At 39.7% G+C, this 23,988-nt stretch overlaps 1 protein-coding gene across 1 annotated transcript in view; it reads left to right on the plus strand.

Annotated features, from left to right (window-relative positions):
• The first annotated feature begins 13,241 nt into the window (after positions 1–13,241).
• LOC100731859 (small ribosomal subunit protein eS25-like) overlaps positions 13,242–23,988 on the plus strand; it is a 33,205-nt gene continuing 22,458 nt past the window's right edge. Inside the window, exon 1 of the mRNA XM_063232022.1 lies at positions 13,242–13,333. Within this exon, the coding sequence (XP_063088092.1) occupies positions 13,242–13,333 (92 nt within the window). The remainder of the gene's footprint in view (positions 13,334–23,988) is intronic.

Raw genomic sequence — 23,988 nt, forward strand, 5'->3', positions numbered from 1 at the left:
GTTATGCTAGAGTTGTCTCTCCAAGTGGATCATAAACTCTCTGATATCCGACCCCTCCACATTCTACCACCATAATGGACTTTCTTTGGTGCCCAATAAATACTTACCAACTGACTGGCTGGTTCAGAAATCATAGTACACATTTGCGATGAGGAAGAATTGAAGGTAGTGAGCAGATTTCAGATCTGGTCAAATTTATGTTAAATTTAAACAAACATTTCTTTAAAAATGTATATTTGAATTAGTGGCTCTCGATTTGCAGGTTACTTCACCAAACCTCAAATTTCAGGGTGGTATTGTTTATTTGTCTTTCCTGAGGTCTAACTTTGAGAAGATGGATTATAGTGTGTTGCTAATCCACTCCACAGCCTATTGATTTTATATGTCATCAATGTATATCGTATGTCTACACTATTACCAGGAAAAGCAGGAGGTGCCTGTAGCTATGCCCCCGCCCCAGCCCGCTATCCCATGCTGTGCCCTATGGGAAGCCACTGATTCTTACACTTGGAGCAGGGACAATGCAACTTAATCAGACTGACAGGAAACAGGCAGCAATTACAGTGTGCTGCTACATCTGCTGGGTTCCACTTCACTGAAGGAAGAGTTATCTCAATTTTAATGTACATCCCTTTTTCATGTTTCATTTAACCTCTGCTGTATTATTAAACACATCAAAATATAACGACACTCATTAAAGAAGAAAAAGAGGACAGTTGGGATATTTTGGACTGCATCTCCTATATTTGTAACTTAATTGTATCATTTTTGCTTCTCTTCAACATCTCCCCCTGGTGAATAACTAATCCATTATATAGGTATTTAAATAGTGAGCTGGGAATGGGCTGTTTAAACACCTACATCAACACTGAGTTCAGCGACAATGTCTCTCAATCACTGGTGTGTTTTTACCAGGAATGTTTCTCTTTTCAGAAACATTCTTTTGCAATGTGTCAAAATAGCTAGTTTACCCATTACTGCAGTGCACATAAACTGCTTTAAAAGCAGCTCAGTGAAATTCCCCAGGAATATATTAGCAATGTGACTCAGGAAACCTTCCTAACGTAAAGTAGCAGGTGTCTCACCCGCTGGCCCAGCCGCGCTCAGGCAGGGCCCGTCAGCTGGCCCATCCTGCTGACCTGAGTTGTAGGGATGATTAAACCATTCATTTCTGCAAGACAAATGTGATGACACACGAGGCAGAGCCTCTCATCTGGGATTTTGGTTTTGCTTTTTCTCTTTAATTATCTGACCCATGTCTTTCTTTCTTTCTTTGAGCTCCAGTTTTTAAGTGCATCTGAGGTAGTATTTAGCAAACCTTCCTAAAAGTTAAATGTCCATTGGAGATTAATCGTAGCCTCCAAATCCAGATTGGCCAAGTTTCCAGAGAAATAATAAAAATATGATCCTGGGCTTCCACTTGACCTCTTAAAAGAATGTTTAGCTAAGAAACTGCCAGATGTTTGGGGGAGTTTGTGTCAGGAAAATGAAGGAAATAAGTATTCACTCAAGGCATGTTTCCATATTAAGAGTATTTAGGCAAAGATTCCAATGCCCAATTTTTTAAAAAAAAAATGCTAATAATTCTTTTTAAAAAGAATTATCTAATCACAATATTGACATACCCATCATCAATAGTAAACATAGGTGAACTGGGAAGATGAAAAGGTACAAGATACTGTGTTTTAGGAGTAAGCAATCCAGCTGTGGAATCAAAACAGAAGATAAGCCAGAGCACAAACAGGTTCCTATCAGAATGTGGGGTTCATTGAAAGATGACACTACAGTGACTTATGTTTATGGTTCCATGAACAAGAAAGGGTTAAGATTCCTGAGATTCCCTTTAGGGTAAAAATAACTTAATTTTCATTCCACAAGTACAGGTATTGATTTCCTAAACTCTGGTTATCTATTCTGAGTGCTCATTCTTTCCAAAGGGATCTTAGGGAGATTCATAGGTTAAATGTTGCTCTGGACAAAAGCCTCTAAAACAGCACCACTTAACCTCTGCTTTACTTACGTGCTCACTATGAAACAATGATCATCAAATCTGAAAGTCAGAAACAGTGTCATAGACTGAGAAGGGGACATGGGCTTGGAACGATGATGTCAGCTACCCATACTGACTGTATTTTGGTCTCCAGCCCTAACCAAGAGACGTCTCTGAATGCTCAGAGTGATTGGTGGTAGAATCACAAAGCCAGTGCCAAAAGTCTGAGAAAGAATAAAGAGCAGGAGACGTACTAGAATGATAAAAGGAAACACTGTCCTATGTTATGGTTTTTGTCTAAATGTCCTCCTGAAAGCCTCATGCCCTGTGAGGAGGGGTGTTTGGAAAGTGATTGCACTATAGGCTGCTATAGTTAACGTGCTGTTAGGAGGTAGGACTTGAATGGAAATGGCAGATCACTGGGACCGTGACCTGGAAGGTTTTATCCCCCTTCTTGTTTCCTCTTCCTCTCTCTGCTTCCTGACCTCTGTGACATGAGCAGCTTTCCTTTGCCAAGGCTTTGCTGCAAGACCATGTCTGTGTTTGAGCTGGCCAACCACGAACTGAAACTTCTGAACTGTGAGCGGCAATAAATCTCTCCTCCTTTAAGTTGTGGGTACTGGGTATTTTGTCCTATAACAAGGAAGTGACTAAACCACCTGAACTTCCCCAAAACACAAAGGAATAGATAGGATGCAAATTTCAAGAAGTATAAACAAGTGAGCTTAAAGCTCAGCATCATTAATATTTTCACAAATGCTAACAGTTGGCTTGAAAAACTTGTTGGTTTTGGTGATGGTGATGGCAGGTTTTTGTATAGCTCTTTTTTTTTTCTGGTGCTGAAAATTGAACCCACAGTCTCTCATATGCTAGACTGTGGAATTCATGTAAATAAGCCATAAATTTTTTTTAAAATAACTTACAGACATATCATGTAGCCTAGAAATTCTAAAAATTTTGAGTAAGTCATGAGCACATTAAATATATGCAAATAATAGTCTATTTTACTTTTTACTAGCATAAAATATGAACAAATCTGTCATAAAACATTAAAAATTTGTTTTAATACTTGGATGAAATCTATTATAAAAAGTTAAAGATTTGTTTTATGTTTATTTCATTGTATGGAACAATTCTCTCTCCATTTTAGGCATCATTTTAAAGTTTATTATCTTTTGCTTTGTCTTCCACTTTATGATCAACTATTGCTTCTAAATTTTGCAGTGGTAAGCAACTGCATATGTTCTTTTATTCTAAAGTTCTAGCTAAACTGGGCATTGTGATGAATGCCCATAATCCCATCACTCAGGGGCTGAGGCAGGAGGATTGTTGTGAGTTCGAGACCAGCCTGGCCTACAAAGTGAGCTCAAGGCCAGCCTGCAAAGGGCTGGGGATTTAGCTCAGTGGCATACGTACCTGCCTTGCAAACAGGCAGTCGTGAGTTCGATCCCCAGTACCGATAAAAAGGAAAAAAAAAAAAAAGAACAAAAAAAAATTAAAATTAAAATTTTAGCTATGACCATTTGCTGCCTTGGGGAATTCTATCTTCTCCTGCTCCTGTTTCTCTTCTGCACTGCTCCTTACCCAGTAAAACTCCAATACAAAAGATGCCTGCAAAGCCCTTCTCAAAGTTTCTCCTATGATCTTCCCTATGTTCTGATGATTAAATGAACCAGAATTCGTTGTGGTTTTCCTTTGGCTTAATCAACTATGTCTCAACATAGATATTCTAAGTCTGTCCCCTTGAACTATCACTCTGCTTCAAAAATTAATTGCATTTCCCACCTGTCTTAGTCACTTTCTTATCACTGAGACAAACACCTGACACCCACATTTTAAAGGTGGAGAGGTTTATTTTGGCTCACAGTTTTAGTAGGTTCAGTCCAGGGTCAGCTGACTTCAAGTCAGAAACAACATAGTGAAAAAGCATAGCAGTAGGAAACCATTCTCCCCATGGCATCCAGGAAGCAGACAGCAAGAAAGGAGGTGTCAGCGACCAAAATATATCCTTCAGAGCATGCTCCAGTGACCCATCCCTCCAACAAGGCTCTGCCTCCTAACAGCACACTGAAACACACTCCTCAGTGGATGGGTACAGAACCTCCATTGTTCAATCACCTTCTAATCATTGAGACTTTGGGGGGATATTTTAGCTACAAGCTGTAACAGCTCCCTTTCTCTTGCCCCTTTGGGAATATTTGTTTCTGCTTCTTTGATTTCCCAGAGCTGGCCTGTCTTTCCCTTGTCAGCAAGGAAGGTATCCATCTTCTGGAAACTGTGCCCCTGTTTGGGACACTTTTTGCCACATTGCAATGTGTCCCGCTCTACAGGGGCAAACTGAGTTTTTGTTTGTTTTCGTTTTGTTGTACTGGAGGTTGAACACATGGGCACTTTAACATTAAGCTACATCCCCTATCTTTTTTTTTTTTTTTTCCTTAGAGACAAGATGTTGTTAAATTGTCCACACTGACCTTAAATTTGAGATCCTTCTGCTATTAGCATGTCAGAGTGCTATGATTACAGGCGTGTACCACCACATCCTATTCATATTTGTTTGGGTCTTTTGTTGTTTTATTTTGTTTGTTTTGGTTTTTTGTTTTTGTTTTTGTCCTAGGGATCAAACCCAAGACTTCATGTATGTGCCAGGCAACTCTCCCACTGAGCCTTATCCTCAGTGTTCCAGTGTGGGTTTCCTATAACTTTATGTACCCTAAGCTTGTATGGGTGATGGGGGGGCATGTAGGAAAACGTTAATTAAAGAAGGAGGAGGCAGAGAAGCAGGAGGAGGAGGATGTGGGGAAGAAGGAGAGAAGAGGAGGAAGAGGGAAGGAGGAAAGGAAGAAACAAAAATGGGAGAGACAAAATTAGGAAAGAAAGGGCATGTGGTTTGGGGGGAAGAACAGCAGAAAAGTTAAAAACAGAGAAAAAAGAAAAAGAAACTTTTTCTATTTTACTCACTATGTTCTTGTTTGAATGTTTTCTTCTATTTGATGTTTACCTTTGATTCCGATTTTCTGTTCTCTTTATCCTTCATATGTCTGTGTTTTGCTTCTCTGTCTTTTTCTGCTAGATAATCTTGTTTTTCTTCCTTAAACATTTCTAGAAACCTAGAGAGTCGGGCCAGATGCAGTTTGATTCAAGGAATGATACCAGTTCATGCATTTTCTTTTATTTTACATAAATGTAGCCCTAGTTTTCAATAAAGGAAAGGATTTCACAGAGGTCGAGTTAATTAAATAATCAATCATTGGCAGAAGGTTGAAAGTAGAACCACTAATTCCCCAAGTCGTGTCCATCCTCTCTGCTGTATGCTTGACTTTTCCTCTCATTGTCTAAATTTGATGACTTCTGTCAGATTCTTATGCTTCATCTTCTTTCTAAGAATCAGTTTTTTCCTTGCCTCCCTTTTCCCTATTCTGAAAATGCATTTTAAAAAAATCATTCTGAAAATGCATTTTCTAGCACACTTTTTTCCAACTTTCTTGCTACCTGCTCTTGCTCAGTTTTCTGATTTTAGTCTGATCCTCCTTCATTTTGGCTTTTGTGTTACAATCTCAAAATACTTAGTTAATGAGAAGAGTACCTGCGCAGTTGCCTCCATGTTTGTGTATAATAAATACCACACTTTCCGGTTCTTAGAAATATCTTTTCCATCCTTCGCTCTTGTCCCTTAACTCCTTCCCTTGGACCCTTCTGCTCCGCTGTTCAGCATTGCCCCATCCTCCCTGCAGTGTACCGCAGTCAAGGGTGCCATCTTGCACAGTGATACAGGCTGCACAATGCTAGAGGACGACATCCTCTTGCACAACCACAAAGCTGAGCCCAAATGTAATGTATTCACACATCGCCAGTGGGGAGTTTTCCAAGAACGAACCAGCAGCTGGGATGGATGAGATGTCAGTGGGACTGCAGCGTGCTGGCTGCAGCATCTCACCCAGGCTGAGTGCTTTTGGAATGTGAGCATGGTACAGAGTTTGCTAACTTCCGAAACTGTTCTCACAGGTCAGGCTCACTGGAGGTCTCCATTCTATGGATATTGCTCGGACAAGTTAAAGAAAAGAACCTCAAGCCAGTACCTCCTCAGTCCCACTGCTTGAGCTTCTCAATGAAAATTGCCATGAAACAGTGCTGTGATTTTTTTCATTTGTTTTGTTTTACACATGAATTTAAATTGAATTCACCTACAGAATGATCGCTTCCTGAAAGTCTGGTAAATATTTGAGGCCTCCTGAATAAACCGGAAGTAACCTGGATTTCAAAGATCAAATCTGGAAATGGTTAGCAAGTAAGGCAGAGCACCAGCTACCCCGGGATAGGCCACCTTCATTCCTGATCATACTTTAGATCTTTAAGTGATGCTTGAGCATCATCATTTCTTACTATTGGTATCAGCTTCCTTTAAGCCAGTGGCTTGGAGACTTTCATTTGTTACATCAGGTTCTGAACGTGAACCTGAGGACTTCATGGAACAGCAGATTCAGGTCAGAGCTCAGTGCTAGAGTTTAGGGCAGGAAAGATGTAGAAGTTCAGGGGAAAAAAGATGTATGAAGAAACTAAAGGTAAAAAGTCAATAGAGGTTTTTAAAATCAAAGGAGAGAGATAGCAATAGAAGACATGTTAAATGAAAGAACAGGGTGTAATAAATGGCAGTGGGCCAGCCTGAAAGGCTCGTGATTACTGAGGCAACTCCACTCCAGTGAGCTTGTTACTGGATGCTGCTTATCTGCTTCATCATGACTGTCGCTCACTCTAACAGTTCCTTGGAGGCCGCTTTCATCTCTAGTTTCCTCCATCTCAGTGCTAAGCTAAACAGCTACCACTTGAGCAGCCTTCGCTGTGTTGCTGTGGGACACACACTAACAATAACCTAACCAATCTATATCTTCTCAAATCAGTTCAGAAGCCAGGTGCTCTCAGCTTCCAGGGGCTATGCCTGGGACCACAACACAGCACTGCCCATACCCTGATGCCCTGCCTAGAAGAAATGCCAATGGGACTTTCATTTTGACAACATGAAACAAACTCTATGACATCCATTGCCCAAGAGAAGATCCCAGTGACACTGCTTTGTATCTTGAGTTGCAGGTATATTTGTCTTGAACTGATTGTTCTGTTCTGTTCTGTTCTGTTCTGTTCTGTTCTGTTCTGTTCTGTTCTGTAGTGATTCAGTGCCATAAAATAGTTTTTGAAGCTGAGTTTACATCAGCTTATAAGACTCTCCTAGCAAGTATCACAGATCAGGTGGCTAAAACAATTGACCCTTTTTGTTTTGTTTTTACTGTATTGATGGTGACTGCACTGCACCTTGAGAGTTTTCTCTCTCCCTTCCCCTAATGTGCTCCCCTCCCTCCTTTCTGGGGTCACCTTCTCCTCACTCCCTCCCTGCTTCCTACCCTCTCTCTTCTTTTTTGCTCTTTATTTGTATCACGGGTCTCTCACATTAGAGAAATTACGTGATGTTTAACCTTTCGGGTTTGATTAATTTCACTTTGTGCTACAGTCTCAAGGTGCATCCACTTTCTTACAAATGACTTAAGTTTATCCTTCTTCATGGCAAAACAGTATTTCAGTGTATAGAAGTATCTTTTTTTTTTATCTCTTCATCTGTTGATGGGCATACAGGCTGTCATCCAAATTTAGCTATTATGAATTGTGCTGCTATCAGAAATTTATTTTCTCAACAATTATGGAGGCTGGGTGTCCATGATCAAGGTGATGGGCAGGGCTGGTTCCGCCTGAGGCTTCACTTTGACTTATAAAGGCTGGCTTTTCCTGCATTTTCACAGGGTGTTTCCTCTGTGCATGTGTATGTCCTAATCTCATTTTCTCCTAAGGACACAGTTGTGCTGCCTCTACTAACCGTATTCTCACTCAGCTTCCTCTTTCAGGCTGCATGTCCAAATATAGTCTGTTCTGAGGTCCTGGGGATTAGGACTCCAACATTTGAATTTGGGATAAGGAGAAACATAACTCACCCTCACAAAGGTCACGGGGTGAATAGATTTATTTTCCTTCCTTGAATCAGGATTTACTGGCTTCGTCTGCTCCTCTGAACATTCTGGAATCAGAGCTCATAATGCCATTTCATTTTCATCAGTTTCCAATGGCAATCACTGCCCTTTTTTCTAGTCTGGAGTTTATAAGGAGTTTTCTGCCCCAAAGTGAACCACATGCCTTTTGTGCCACTACACAGTGGCACTTGTTAATACACAAAGTCTCACTTGTGAGTCTTCCAATCCTATATTTATATTAAATTTTAGCTCTAATCAAATCCCAGATTCTATCTTTACCAGAAGATGCATGATAAAAGTCAACTCTAAAGGAAAGCCAATTTTCTGAAATGAAAAGATGTACATTTTTATTGATTTATTTTTGTAATTGTCTTGGATTAGTCACCAATTGAAACTTGTTTCCACAGAGGCTGTTATCTAAGAATAACATGCCTCTTATTCAGATCATAACAGATTAATAGGTCATACTCAAGTAAGCATAGTCGGGCAACATCAATGTAAAGATTGGGACGGTGCTATATATACAATTACAGGTCCTGTTCCAAAAGTGTCACACTCTATATCATGGGGACCTAATCATGAAGTAGGTTGCAGGGAAGGTATATGATTGATGCTGGGAATGAACCAAGGGCCTCACACATGCCAGACAAGTGCTCTGTCACTGAGTTGAACTCCAGTCATAAATTTCTAATGATCCAGCAGTCAAGTAAGTTACTGTACAAAATAATTTGTGCTATATTTCTTTTTGTGTTTGTGAGGTTTACGGCTACTAATTCTGCTTGAGACTAATTGTGCAAGTATTTTGAGCCTTTGAGAGATGCTCAACATCTAACATATAAATTACTCATAAAATGGACTTTCCGCTAACCTGTCTAAAAAATCAAATGCAAAAGCACTTGGTAAAATAGTCGCACTGAACTTCAACTAAATCCAAAATAACCAAGTTAAACTTAAGACTTCAAAACAGAAATTGCAAATCCTATGATTTACAATGAACTTTGCCTATTAACCTTGTAAAATTCTTGAATTCTATGAGGTACTAATAATGGTTTCTGATAAGGATCAGTTGTTATATACTATACTGATTCACTAAGCATTTATAAAATGACATGAGATAGAAAGGTAAAAATGTTCACAGGAATCAAAGCCGTTTACAGGATTAGTATAATTATTCATATGATTAATACTGTAAATTTGTACAAAATATAACTGTGGAATTGTTTTTAAAAGAATTAAAAATAAATTGGTTTAAAACCAAAAATTGCTAAATGATAAGTAAAAGTAAAAATAAACTAAAGAGGAAATGGCATATATTATTTGAAAAATTGGCAAAAGAAATTTTTAAAATTATAAAAAGCTGGCAAAGCAGAAAACAGCTTTTAAAAGATCAGAAAGAAGTCAATGTGAGCTGAATGGATATATATTTGAAGTACAGAAAATTGGCACCTATTAAAGAAACATTTTTAATTTTAATTTAAATATTGCATAAGAAAATTAAACCACCCCATAAGCATCAGCAGTCCATATATAGATTATGCCTTAAAATTACTGCTCTGAAGAAAGAATGAAAGCCATCAAATGAATCTTACAGAATCTTCAAAATCTGTTAAAATGATCCCACTGGATATAATTTGTTATAAATACCCAAAATGCACATATTTGGAGGAAATCACTAAGTTCAGCAATTGCAATGATCACTGAGCAAATTAACTTAAAACACTTTAATCTGAAATTTTAAGAGACCTTGGGCTTTTTTCTCTAGATTATTTTAACATTTCATTAGAGGTCTTTTCTGTTGGTATTCATCTTGAACTCCCTGATTGTATCTTGACATATTCTGTGAAAGAGGAACCTCCAAGACTTACAAAGTTTAAATCTCATCCCAGTGCATGGGAAAAGAGACTTGGAGTTGGATTTGTGTATTACAAAATCATCTATAATAATTTCACACTCATTAGGACATCTGTACACAAAAAGGTACACCATCATACAGTCAGAGGTGATGTGGAAGAATTGGAGCCCTCGCTCATTGCTGGGAATAGGGGAGGGGAGGGGGGGAGAGGAGGGATGGGAGGGGAGGGGAGGGAAGGGAAAGGAAGGGAAGGGAAGGGAAGGGCAGGACATGTGGTTGCCAGGGACTGGAATGAGAGGGATGGGGAATCTCTGCTAGCAGGTATAGGGTTTCATTTGGGGTTGTTTAGAAAAGGTTCTAAAATGTGAAAATAGTGATAGATCCATGAGTCGTAGTGTACTAAAAACTATAGATTTGGACACTTTAATTTTCTGATATGTGAATTACATCATTTTTTTAAAAAGTTATACCTATGTGAGTTGATATATATTTATATAAACACATTTATATAAGTGCTTAAATTTCACATTTGAGTTTGAGTTCAAGATATATTTACACATATAAAATTTATAAAAATGAGATCATACTACTCATGCTGTGACATTTTACCCAAAATTATATCTTGGATATTTTTCCTTATTGATGGATACATAAGTAAGTCATTCTTCCAAATGATTTCCAATATATTTTGCATACTTCTACATAATTGCTTAATGATTTATATGATTCTAAACGATTTGGAATGAAAACTACATGGTTATGTACACTTACATGTATATATATCTATATGCATATGCTTGCATACTCCTTCAACCCAAAAAAAAATTTCTAGATAAATTGCCAAAAGTGAAATATTTGGTGTCACTATACCTGTTTAGTGTTGCTCCATATTCCTAATTTATCTTGTAGAAATGTCTTTTGTAAATCAGTTGATGTCATTACTTGCTGTAATGGAGACTGGTTTTTGTTTTCCCATTCATGTCTTCATCATCATGAGTTTTACACTAATTATCATCATTTTGTTTTGTTTTAAATCTTCACCAATCTGAACTCTAACAAAGGATTTGCTGTTGTTTCTTTTATTGGCATCTGTTTGATTGCTATTGTCATGACTATCTTACACATAAATTTCAGTGCTCAACGGTTCTTCTTTTATAAATTATTTATGTCTCTTTTCACTCTTCCCATTTGGGATGTTTATCATATTCTTATAATTTGTAAGAAAATTCCTTGTGTAGTATAGTGACATTTACCCTTTACCAGACATGTAGAAAATGGCTTTCCCTATCACAAATGGCTTCAGAACTTGACTAAAATGTGTGTTCCCTGCCAGCCTAGAAAATTTAGCATCAGCATCATCTTTGACCATATATCTGAACAAGATGGAGCTGATATTCTTGGCAGCTAGCAAGCCTCTTGTTATTGGAAATATTAATATATAGGCCAGTTTTTCATATAGCCAACACATTGTAAGAGGCAATTCACACAGTATAAGTGGTTGGACCAGGTGATTTTTATGATGGCTCCCGGCCCTCAGAGTGTAGGAGTTTGTGGGGGAGACAAGTATTTAACTGCGTGAAAGCAAGCTTTACACCTGTAATAACAAGAGAGGGATTGATTCCTAGCACCAAAAAAAGTGAGAGAAAGAAGTGAAAGGGAGGGAGGCAGGAAAAAAGGATGAATGGAAGGAAGGAGGGGAGGAAAGGAAGGGGAGACAGAGGGAGAAAAAAGAAACAAAGAAAGGGGGAGAGAGAGAGAGAGAGAAAGAAAGAAAGAAAGAAAGAAAGAAAGAAAGAAAGAAAGAAAGAAAGAAAGAAAGAAAGAAAGAAAGAAAGAGCACCTTCATGGGCATGGTACAGCCTGTACTCAGATACCAACAAAACATGAGTTGTGTGTGTGTGTATTTATGTAGAAGTGCATGTGTGTCAACATGTGTAGGTGTGTCTGTGTTTGTGTGCATGGGCATGCAAAGGAAGGATATATGGAGAAGAAAAGTCCATGAGTAAATAAGTAATTAACTTTTGTGTGCTACATTTTTTCCAATGTAATGAGAAGTCTAGCAAAGGAAGTCAAGGAAAAAGCACATACCACAGCATAAAGGAAAATTAGTATATTTGCAAAACAAAAGGAAGGATAGAAGAAAAGACAAACAGCAAGACAAACAAACAAGCTTTGACATCTTGTAGCTTGTCTTCATTTTATCTTGTGTTTACTGTTTTGAGTCATCTGAGTAATTGCTTCAAGTGTCCTTTACTTTTGTTCAAGGAGGCAACAGTTATAATGAATGTAAAATCGGTAACAGCTATCACTAATAATGTGGCCATTGACCCAAGTATGTTTGTATATGTATGGGTTTTGTTTTCTCTCAAACACATGAGGTAAGTGTTATTAATCCAGTTTTACAGATGAGCAACTAAAGCACAGGGAAGTTAAGCAGATTGCCTAAGGTCACATAGCTGGTGAATAACAGTCAGGATTCCAAACCAGACAGCCAGGTTCCAGGACCCAGAATCTAACCCTTGCTTAGTACTGCCTTTTACTAACACAAAAATTGACATTGGACTTGGGAGTCCACAGTAGACATGTCTCCCATCTGTGCTCTGACAGTTAAAAATGGAACGACTGGAGGAACCATTTTCCTGGGCAGAGCTCCACTTATAAAAATGATACTAGTATCTTTTTGCAGGATAGCATGAAAAGGAAAGAAAATCATTCTGAAGTGGGAAACACTAATAATTCTATGACTGTATACTTACATTGGACTTAGAAATTTGAGACAAGTTTCCAAAGGACAATTAAGCCATGTTGTAAGAGATGAGGCATCTTAGCAAAGTTGAAAGCATATCAGGAAAAATACCAGGGTGGAAATTAAAGCCTCCGCCAACCCTTCCAGAGCTTCCCCAGGGTGATAAGGCCACTCCTCCTGACAATCTTGTTATCCCTCTCACAGACCCCTGAAAAGTCTGGTAGTCTGGGTAATCACCAGTGATAAGGCAGATGTAAGGAATTACAACTCCTGATAAAGCTCTGTGGTTTTGTTTGCCTATACTTTGAGGAGATATGGGTGACACAGATAAACTGCTGGAAACCCCAGGTGGGCTTACAATGACTCCTCTTGCTGGGAGGGTTAGGAAAGCCAGTGACATTCGGGCTGACCTGCTACTGTATTTGCTCATGCTTATCTCAGCAGAGGCTGTTCAGAGCCACCAAAGGTCAGGGCACAGGGAGCTCCCAAGAGAAAGAGAAGTGGAAAAGCCCACAGGATGTTAGTCAGGCAGACTCTCTAAAAGCAGAAAGCCCTCTTTGGTCTAGAAAAATGCCATATTGCATTACCATGTAGGAGCTGTCCTTAGGTGGAGGATTACAGACAGGATGCTGGCCTTGTACAATGGACCAGTGGCAGGGCAGGATCAGCTATGCTTTCAGCTGGATAGAGCCACCACCGATGTTCTATGAGGACGTGGAGAAAGGACAGTTACAGTAATTCTGGCAGGGTGATGTGGGAAGAGAGGACAGAGAAAGATTTCAGGGGTTCAAAAGAATAAGGTGGTTCCCATGTATTGATAATTGCATAGTGCGTTAGATTAAAATTATCTGTTTAAACAATCCTGGTGTTAAATATATTATGTCTCATTTGTGTCCAATGAGTATATGTTTAAAAATTCTAGAAGAATTAGAAGAAAAAGCAACTGGGATACTCCAAGTAAGCAAGTGAAGTTCTGAGAAGGAACAGAGGAAGGTTTTAGGTTGTTATTCTGTATGTTTTGTATCCAAAATTTTTACCATATGTGTCTTGCCTTACAACTTTTAAAAATTTAACTTATCCTGTTTTTGATGTGGTACTATTACCAGGCTTTGGGGTGCCAAGTCTCCTTCTAGAGGTGATTTCTAGGTTCTTTCTATCCCAAACATAGAATTGATTAAAACAAGCATAAACAGTGGCAAAGTTTCACATTTATTTATTTATTTATTTGTTTGTGTGTTTATTTATTTATTGGAACCAGGGATCAAACTCACAAGCTCGCTCGTGCTAAGCAGCTAAGCTAAGCTAAACCTCCAGCCCAAGTTTCACATTTATTAAACGTAGGAAGAAACAGGTTATGTGGAAGGAGTTTTAGCCAAAAAGTACAAAAGGAAAAAAAACACACACACCTTACAGCATATGTATGGCAAGCTATCCCAAAGAGACAGGATAGCAAACAGAGGCAGCTTCTCTTTTTGTGTTTCCCCACTGGTTACCAGATCGTCCTATTACAAATCAATCAGTTCTCCAGAAGTCCATGTTCAGGGCCTGGAGAACTGTTCTGCGCATGTGTCCTGGGATTAACATGCCACCTTTTCTTTCCCAGCCAGTCTTAGCCACATCCTGCCTTCCTGTCTCAGTGCTGGGGACTGAAGCCAGGACCTCACTCTGACTCATGCTAAGCAACTGCTATCCCACAGAGCTACATCCCCATCCCTTTTTATTTTTACTTTTAAGAAAAGGTCTCACTAAATTGTCCAGCCTGGACTCCAACTTGCAATCCTCCTGTCTCAGCCTCCTGAGTCGTTAGGATTACAGGTATTTATTCATAGAATTGGATTCCCAGTCAGGGAACTATATGATAGAATTCTGGCGTGGCTGAAAAGATAAGAAGTATGAAATATAAATGACCTTTATTTTAAGAATTCGGGGAGAGATCCCCCGACCTTCTGGGGTCTGGCATTGTCTCCGGGGGCTGGCATTCTCTCTGGGGTCTGGTAATCTCTCCACCAGACACGTGGAATGGGGGCATACATGTAGCTTAGGTTTGGGGTGGTGCCTAAGGGGCATTAGGGATGCACAGGTAGCCCATTGGTATTCATCTCACGCCACAGGTAAATTCCTAGGAGTGGGGAAGACAGAGCCCCCTGGTTCTGCCTCCCAGCTCTTCACCAGCTACAGTGTCCCAAATGGGGCAAAATCCTTTCATGTATCACCATGCCCAGGTAGGAATTTATCTTTTTGATAAAATCTAATTTTCAAAACTTGCTACAAGCAAACAAAATGGATTTAACATAATTGCTTTTTCTCCCTTGAAAAAACAACTTCACGATTACAGTGGCCCATACTTCACTTGGTAGTCCGTGTTGCTATCTTAAAATTCTTAATATTATATAAAACAAAAGATCTATGCTCTGCTTGTCACACTGAATCGTACAAGTTATATATAACTAACTGTGCCATCTTTGGAGATGTGAGGTTTGGAATGAATCACACTGGTTATATCCCAGTATCAAATGTAAATAGCTGTACTCAGAATGAAGTAAATGTCAATAGTTACTGAAAAGATTGACAAAAGCCCATGGCTCTCCCAAAACGCACTGCTCTCCTAAACTGAGAGTTGTAACTCAGGATAGTTGGCCCAGCCAGTGCATCTTCTAACTGTTCACAAGACACTGGAAACCCAACTTTATGTGAAACTCCCAACTTTGAAATGTTGCCAATTCACTTAGAGGCAAAATCTCAGTAGAACATGTTCGTATGTAAAACATGGTTCCTAGGTCACCAGATCTAGACCTATGATTTTTGTTTTATGGTGTTTTGTTTTGTTTTGTTTTGTTTCCTCAACAACAACTGTTATCAGGAATTTGCAGTCTGGGACTTGTCTTGTACCTAACGCAGGTACAGGGTTTGCCCCACACAAAAGCACAGTGACCCAGTTAATGGGAGCAGGGAAACCACATCAGAATGCTTTGAAGGTCAAGAGATGATGTGGTGGCTGCCGTCCTTGCTGGAGGTCCGCATCTCTCATTACTTATGTGGTTTGCCGTGGTTTGAAGTGGCTTAGCACTACTGTTGCAAGGCAACCTGGGGAATTTTATAATTGCTTCTTATTTTCTGAATGCTTTTCAATTATGCTATGAAAGCTAGCTAAACAAACAAAATCCTGCCATTTCTTTGGCAGGTTGTGTTTTTAACCAGTACCACTGGAGTATTTATCAAAACGAGAATGTTCTGCCATCACATAATGTGTGTGCAACTCTGAGCACACAGAAAGTCTTTTGGAATCAGAGGGCTTGAAAGGCACCTGAAAGTGATGCTAAAATTAAGGACCTTGTAGTACAGATAATTCAATGTGTTTTCAATTCCTGAGATTTTACATGAATCATGCCTTAGATCATACCCTCAAGCAGTCTCTTCATTGACCCCTCCTATCTCCAACACAAATCCCAGACTTTTCTGTTTCAAATCAGATTCTTCTGGGATATAAGATGATTTCTATTTTTTCAGCATTAAAAAAAAAAAAACCACTTACCATCTTAAAAAGAGAAGACTATATGTTAAAAGGCTAGGGCCATGTTTTGATCACAAGCCAATTCCCTCTGGGCAATGGGTTATTCATAGACACCTGGGTGCCCAGCCCCCTCCACCTGTTTCCCACCCCAGCATTCCACCACCACCTTTACAGGAGGCCTGAAAGTGATCTTGGCCCCACAGGCTGGTAGTATATCGTTATGGTGTCCTGGAGATAAGTCTCCTACTCACCACTACAGCACTCAGCAAGTCCTCAGTGGTTGCTATAAAATTTAACTCTTTACGATCAGTTGTTCAGGTCAATTGGTTTTCAATGATTACAACAGTACCAGGGATTGTACCTACTGGTGATAAAAAGATTAAGGAAACCAGCTAAGAAAATTAGCTGAAGGATTGTTGAGTTCCCCTTTTCATTTAAAGAAGGAACATTAGAAAGCTGACGGCATTCGCTTCAGTCTGCTCACCCATCATTGGTAAAGTCGCCTGTCTTATGGCTAGGAACAAGTTCCATGAACAGGATTATTGCACTTGTGCCAGACACTGAGGTTTTGCCAGATGCTTTCAGCATATGAACAAAGAGTTGTACTTTCCTCCCATTTTCTAGGGTTACATTTTACTGTTTGCAATAAAAGTGAGTGGTTAGCAGATCCATTTCTCAGCCTCTGGAGCTGTTGATACCTTTCACTTTAAGCGAGCTGGCTTGCTTATGAGTTACCATGCCTCAAATATTTCTGGTCGACACTGACACAAGACTGTGATGATTTGATTGCAGTAAACAACTTCTTTAGCTTTTTATCAGCATTATGTAAAGGCTCAAAGTTGTTAGACAAGAACCTGTACTTTCACAGTTTCCTTCTATGGCTATATACATGTGAATAATCACTTTAGGGGCAATTGCTGTTATCTTGATTTCCCTGAACAAAATAACCTCGCATACAAAAAGCCAAACAATTGAATACAACACAAACTTAACTTTCCTAAAGCAATCACGGCTCTCTACACACTTGTTATTCTGTTTGACATACACAATAAATCGTAATAGTTACCAAATTACTGTTCAGTTTCAAATGATGTGCACACATCTATAATCTTAGTTAGCTGCTGGCTGGCCGACTTTAAGAATGCCATTCCATCCTCCAGGGTAATTCTATATCAATGACTTTTCCAAATAAATCTAGTTGCTGGTTTATATTAATGAACTGTCACAGTTCCTATTGTTTTCCCATGGCCTTGCAGCTGTATTCCTTCACAGGTGCTTGGCAAATTAAAACGAGGCTGGTTTGGGGTTTCAGTCTGATACAAAATCACTCCTTCAGCAGATTGTTAGGAAGTAATTCATGCAAGAAACACATCTTTACTCTAGACACTCAGCTTTTCCACTTATCTAGTAACTGTGCCTTTATTGACATTTTACATTCCTGTTTTCCTCTCCATAGAAACACAGGGAAAGCCAGACATGGTGGTGCATGCCTGTAATCCAGGACTCAGGAGGCTGAGATAGAAGGATTGCACTACCGCGGGGTAACACTGACAGTTCAAAGCCAGCCTGAACTACATAGTGAGAACTTGTCACACACACAAAAAAACGTACAGGGAGAAATTGTCTCATTCAGAATATCTCACAAACATTGAAAGCTTTTTTAAAAAAAAAATAAAATGTGTTTCTCTCAGTCAATTTAACACTGTATTCACAGATGGCAAACATTATGATGTTTGCAGATTATTTTTTTGAGTTCTTTTGTTAATATCCATTACCCAAGGGATCAATATACAGGAAAAAATTAGCCTATGCTACCTCTCCAAAACTACATTAAATGCTCTTTCTTGGACCAATTGTAACTTTTATTTAAAAATACTTTGTTCACACCCAACTTCTATTAGTGAAAAGGAGGATATTTAATAAGTAAGCATTCAATCAAATTATCAGGCTTTAGTATAGACAGTGTTTCCTCTCTACACCACACCTCCCTGATCTTCAGTCCGCCACCAGCATGAGTCTCTTTTTTGGAATTCCTGTGGGAACTCTGGATTTGGACTGCTGTGGTGTCTTGGACTGGCCCTCCAGGAACCACGGCACAGACCATCATCTCCGTGCTACAGCTCTGCATTTACACACACCCACGCACACACACACACACACACACACACACACACACACACACACTTCCAAGGAAGGAATCTATTTTCCTGTTGGTACAATGTTTACCTTTTCTGTACGGTAAGGCCTTTTGAAAACTTTCTGAATACTAAAAATTTTCTACATTTTCATCCTTCATCTCTCTGTTTCTGTATTTGCAATGAATTATAGTAGGGACACGAATGTCAGTTCTTTTGGGATAAGGCAAAGATACCTTCACCTCCAGTCTCCCTAATAAATATATGTGCCTTAGTCCACTGGCTGTTCGTTTACCGAGTATTCTATACTCATTATGTTCATCTTCCAGCTGAGGCAGAGACAAATGACATTTCCTAACTTCCCTTGCAAATGTGAATATTGAGGAGTAGTAATTAGAAATGAGCACTGCACATGAAAACCTGCCTCTGACTTTTGGAGGAATGAGTAAAAGTCTACACATGGAGGTCTACATCCTAGCTGTCTAAATATTTTAAAAACTGAATTATTAAATTGCCAAAAAATTAGCTTCTATATGACCAATATACCTCCATATCATTAGGAAGGACAGGGACACTTGGTCTCTTTCAAGTTTGAAACCATAGAGAGGGTCAGTCTGACAAGTTCTCACTATGTAGTTCAGGCTGGCTTTGAACTGTCAGTGTTACCCACGGTGGTGCAATCCTTCTATCTCAGCCTCTTGAGTACTGGGATTACAGGCATGCATAGAGAGGGTCTGCAGCCTTTCTTTTTCCATCCTCAACTCCAAGCTCTGCAGCAAGGGAACTCCAGCACATGCATATGGACAGCCCAGTCCTCACATCAATAGCATCACCTCCTTGCCCACACACCTCTCCAGTTCAATTTTCTTCACTTGGCCAAGTGTCAGCCCTGTGGGTATACACAAGAGGTACATTCTGCCCACAGGAGGTCCATAGAGACTGGCACGTCAGTGTAAGGCCTGTTACACTGGAATCCCATGGTACCCAGAGCATCACTGAAAGGGATTTTGATGGGCACTTGGCTTTTATCTCACTTTCACTTAGTTCCATTACAAATGAAGAGCTAGAGGAGGGCCAGAACAGGACCTGTAAAGACTGGGTCCAAGAATAATTCTGTTACTTAGAAACTCTCAGAGTGGTTTTTAAAGAGAGCTAACTCAGTTGATTGGTTCATTCTGCCTTTTTCTTCTCTTTCCCTCATTATACAGTACATAGACCCACCGATATAATTGTTGTGGTTATGGTAGCCGCAATCTCCAGATGAGAGTGAAGGATTTCCAGACAGCACAGAACTGGAATGAGCCAAGATTTCTGTTGACCATGGTAGCTGTAGACTGCTGAGCATAAGATTTATTTTTATGTGAGAGGAAAATAAGTCATATCTTGTTTCAATCATTAGATTTTAGTATCCGTGACAGCCAAGCACCATGGCTCACTGGCACAGATGTTGTTGTCTTAGTCAATTTTCAGCTACTATAATAGGATTCCGCAGACTGTAAATTATAAACAATAGAAGTATATTTGGCACACAGTCCTGGAGGCTCAGAAGTCCAAAAGCATGGTGCCAGCATTGACTGAGGGCTTTTGCGGTGTCACAACATGACATAAGGACAAGATGCACCCGAGACAGAGCAGGCAAAGGGAGGCCACACTTCAAATACTTCAAACAAACCCACTCTTACGGTAACTCATCCATTCCCAAGATACTGACACTAACTCAGGACAGAGCTCTCATGACCTGACCAACTCCCTGCAATTAAATTTCTACTTGAGTTTTAGAGGGGACATTCAAATCATAGCACAGGTGCACAAGTTTAAAGGTAGATATTGGCAACTTGCAGTATCATTCATCTAGCCTTGAAGAGTGCTCAATATGCAAAACATGCAAATGGCAGAGGGAGTCCAAAATGTGCTTAGAATAAAATGAACATCAAAGATGGGGACACAGTTGGCTAGAAGAAGGGGGCATTACCAGCAAGGAAATGGAATGAACAGATATGGGCAAAGCATGTCTGGAAAATGGAAAGTAGAAACTGGGTTCTTGTGAGACAAAATGCTGAGTTCTAAATGCATCCATTGGGACACGAATGGAAAGGAGAAAAGAGCCTAAGTCAACCTACTCTTATCTCACCATCCTTTTGTTCTCAAAGCCTAGTCTGCAGCTGATACATAGTAGGTATACAATAAAGCTTAGGAGAATTAATCAATGGATGGATAATAGCACATTTGTGTTATTCTAGCATTCTGGAGGTTGAGGCTGGAAGATCACAAGGTCGAAGGCAGCCTGTAAAAAAACCTGAGTATGAGCCCACCCTGAGACACATAATGAGACTCTGCTTCAACAAAACAAATGAAAAAACAAGGGTAGCGTTGGGGCAGAGGATAGAAGAATCTTACAGGGTTGAATCTGTTCTGGACAGTTCTAACAAAAGTGGGTACCTGCACCCTATGATACAACACCTGGTGATACAACACCAAATGGGTACCAATACAAGTTATGGACTTGGAGTGGTAATGATATGTCCATTGTAACAATTACACTGCTCCGGTTGGTGATGTTGGTAACCAGGGAGACTGTGTATGTAAGGAGATACGTGGGAATGTTCTGTACCTTCCTTTCAGTTTTTCTGTGCACCTAAAATTTGTCTAAAAACTAAAGTGTTTTGAAATGGATGAAGAGTACTCAGTTATGCAGAATTCTGTATTTCAGGACTTCTCAGAGCCTGTGCTATGCTAATAAGCATGGTGAACCAGAGTAGAGGCCCTTCCCACATTCCTTAGCCAAAGATTATTTTAGTTTTCTCGCGCATTCCCAAAGGGCTGATCCTCCATAAAACTTATTTTGAACAAGGTTTCTTAGTTCAGGGTTTTTTTTTTTTTTTAATGAAAACGATGAAGTTTTTATACCAATGGTCTAATTTTTATACCAATGGTCTAAATTCATATTGTGCAATAAAAACAAAATCCTCTTTCAAGAAGTGCTTCCCAAACCTGCCTCACTTGTAAATGTGTACCCAAAAAAGGCCAGGCCATACTCCAAGATAATCTGACTTTATCGTTCTAAGGTAGAGCCAAAGTACCCAAAAGCTTTCTGGCTATTCCTAAAATGTAGCAAATAACCTTAAGTATGATTATGTATAAAACTATGGGTAATCCAGATTGGGGTTTAAATATCAAGTTCTGATTTCTCACCACTGGGGAACGGTCAGAAGCTCCTAGATGATCATAACTATTCTGTTCAAGGCCTGACCTTCCCTTCTTTTGCCATGTCCCAAGGCCTTTTCTGGCCTCTACCTCTTTTTCTGCCAGACACTGTCATTGTCACCTGTATCTTCCTCATTGCACTGTATTGTATAACAGTGTGTTACCAGCTCACTTCCCAGTGTTGACATAAATAGAATCGTTACCAGTGGCATTGGAGGAGTCATCTTCTTCCAACACAAATTAGGGCCTGTGTCAGCATTACCAAGTCTGTTTTCTGCCCTGTATGGTTGACCTGCCTGCTACAGAAGAGATGTGTGTCTTATGTTTTGCTTTTGTTTGTAGCAAGAAAACTGGCTTGAAGAACAAATGAATTCTTTGCTTCAGGAAAAAAATATATCAACCCTAGCAGGTTACCTGCATGTGGATATTAAATATTATACTTACTATTAGAACATTAGAAGTCCAGCAGGTCTCTGCCCATATTCCCTGTCTTTTCATCACGGAGGGCTCAGCCGTCTAGGATGCTGCTTCTGTCCTTCCCTTGCCTCCTGTCAGGCGATCACCATCACAAAAAGGACAGGTGCATTTCTACATGACGAGGTTTAGAACCATTCAAATGGCTTTCACCTTAGCCCAGAGCACTAGCAGACATATAGAGTGATGCCCATAAACACCTACGAGACAGCCAGAAGTCAAGACTGAAGGCAGAGGAGAGGACGAGGACTGGACAAAACAGAGAGAAGTGAGAAAAGATAGAAAACCAAAGGGAATGAGAAAAAGGAAAGAGAGAAGAGAGAAGGCAGGCAGTGAGGGAGGGAGGAGGAAGGGGAAGGCACAGATCCACAGGATGTCACTTACTGTGGCCTCAGGTGCCATTTAGCTTTACACTTTGACTAACTCTTCCCCAGACACCAGCCAGATCATATCAACATAATTAATCCCTGTTCTTTTCTGAAAGATTATGATCAGTAACAGCTTTATGAATCAGTGATATATAGATAAGTGAGAGCAATCAGCAATTGAGTAAAATTCAGAGAATATTTACCTAATCACCCAGCAAAGTTCACTTTAATGAGAAGAATATACTATCATGGACTTATTAGGAAGATTTAGGTTATCAGTACAACTGCGGCTTCTCTTTTTTTATTGGTCAAAGAGAAAAATATCCCCTGTCCACAAAGCCTTTTATAATTTGAATTAAGCCCTTCTCATGGAATTAATTGCTGGGGATCTTTCATCAAGCTTCTCGTAAATATTCCTTATAATATTACCACCTGTTTGGGTGTCAGTCTGGCTCATCCATCACCCCTGCAGAGTTCCTGTCACATCCAGTGCCACCAACTCATCCTGCATGGTGGCTAACACCTCTAATCCAATTGGAAATTTATGACCTACCTCTGATTCTATCATTTTAGACAAGGCTGGTCCAGGCTTTTGACTTATTCTTTCTACATCTTGATAGCGTAATTGTTTTTAAACTTTTTCCTACACTGCTGGTGGAATCTAACTCCTAACAATGGCATAGGTACCTATTTATTATTGGATGTCTCTAAGCAACAGGGACCCTAGCTAGTATGGTACAAAGCACAGATGGAGTATGGATGTGCTTGTATGTTTGTGCATACAAATGTGAGTACACGTTCACATGTGTTCTGTGTCTTCTCTTTCTTTGCCCAGTTGTCAAAATGAGTTATATATTTCCTTATTTATTCGTGACTACTTGAACTCTCACCAGTTCTCAATTCATATTTCTTTTTACCACTCCATAATCCACTAAGTCCTTTATGTCACTAAAAATGCTCATTCTAAAATGTTGATCTGTGTAGGATTAGTTCCTTAAAACATATTCACATAATTAAGACCATCTTCTGGAGAGTAAGGCTTAGTCTCCTCCAAAACTGCTGTGAATTCTTAATATATATTCCATGACAGGAGATGGGCTCTCCTTCCAATAGAGCTTTGATGTGTCTCTGTAGCAGTTCCTATTTGATATGTGTGTAGGAGAGAAGATTCAATTATTGCCTTCAAAAATAGATTCAGAACCCACTTACGTTCTGAGATTTAACTCAGTGCCATAGTCATTTCTTCATCACTGTCATCATGCAACCCTTTCCCCAGATTATACGTAACCCACGCTCCTTGCAGCTAAGCAGGTTGGGTGGAGAATTAGTCCAGTCCATAGGTCCCTGCACACACGGTGTTTTCATGCAGCACCTTGAGGACTGCGTTCCATTGAGGTGCTTGTTCTACTGGCTGTTGATTCGGCCTCTGCTTCTACCAGTGACAACCTGTCTCAACACTGTCAATACTTCTTCAGTGTTGACAATAAGCAGACATGATGGCAGGCTGCTCATTTAATGACTTCACTGATGACATGCAGGTGTGCGCTGATGTTGTACCTAGTCTTGGAGCTTTCTTGTTCTCCTGAGTGGTTGGTGGGCTGGCTCCATTAGCTTCTAGCCTCGTGAGAATATATAAAACTGTTCTGGACACTTGCCAACCCAAGACGAGCAATGTGTGGCTGTAATGAATCCCTGTT

This window comes from Cavia porcellus, unplaced genomic scaffold, assembly GCF_034190915.1.
Source record: "Cavia porcellus strain 051 isolate PalLab524CR breed Dunkin Hartley unplaced genomic scaffold, mCavPor4.1 scaffold_20, whole genome shotgun sequence".
Lineage (NCBI taxonomy): Eukaryota > Metazoa > Chordata > Mammalia > Rodentia > Caviidae > Cavia > Cavia porcellus.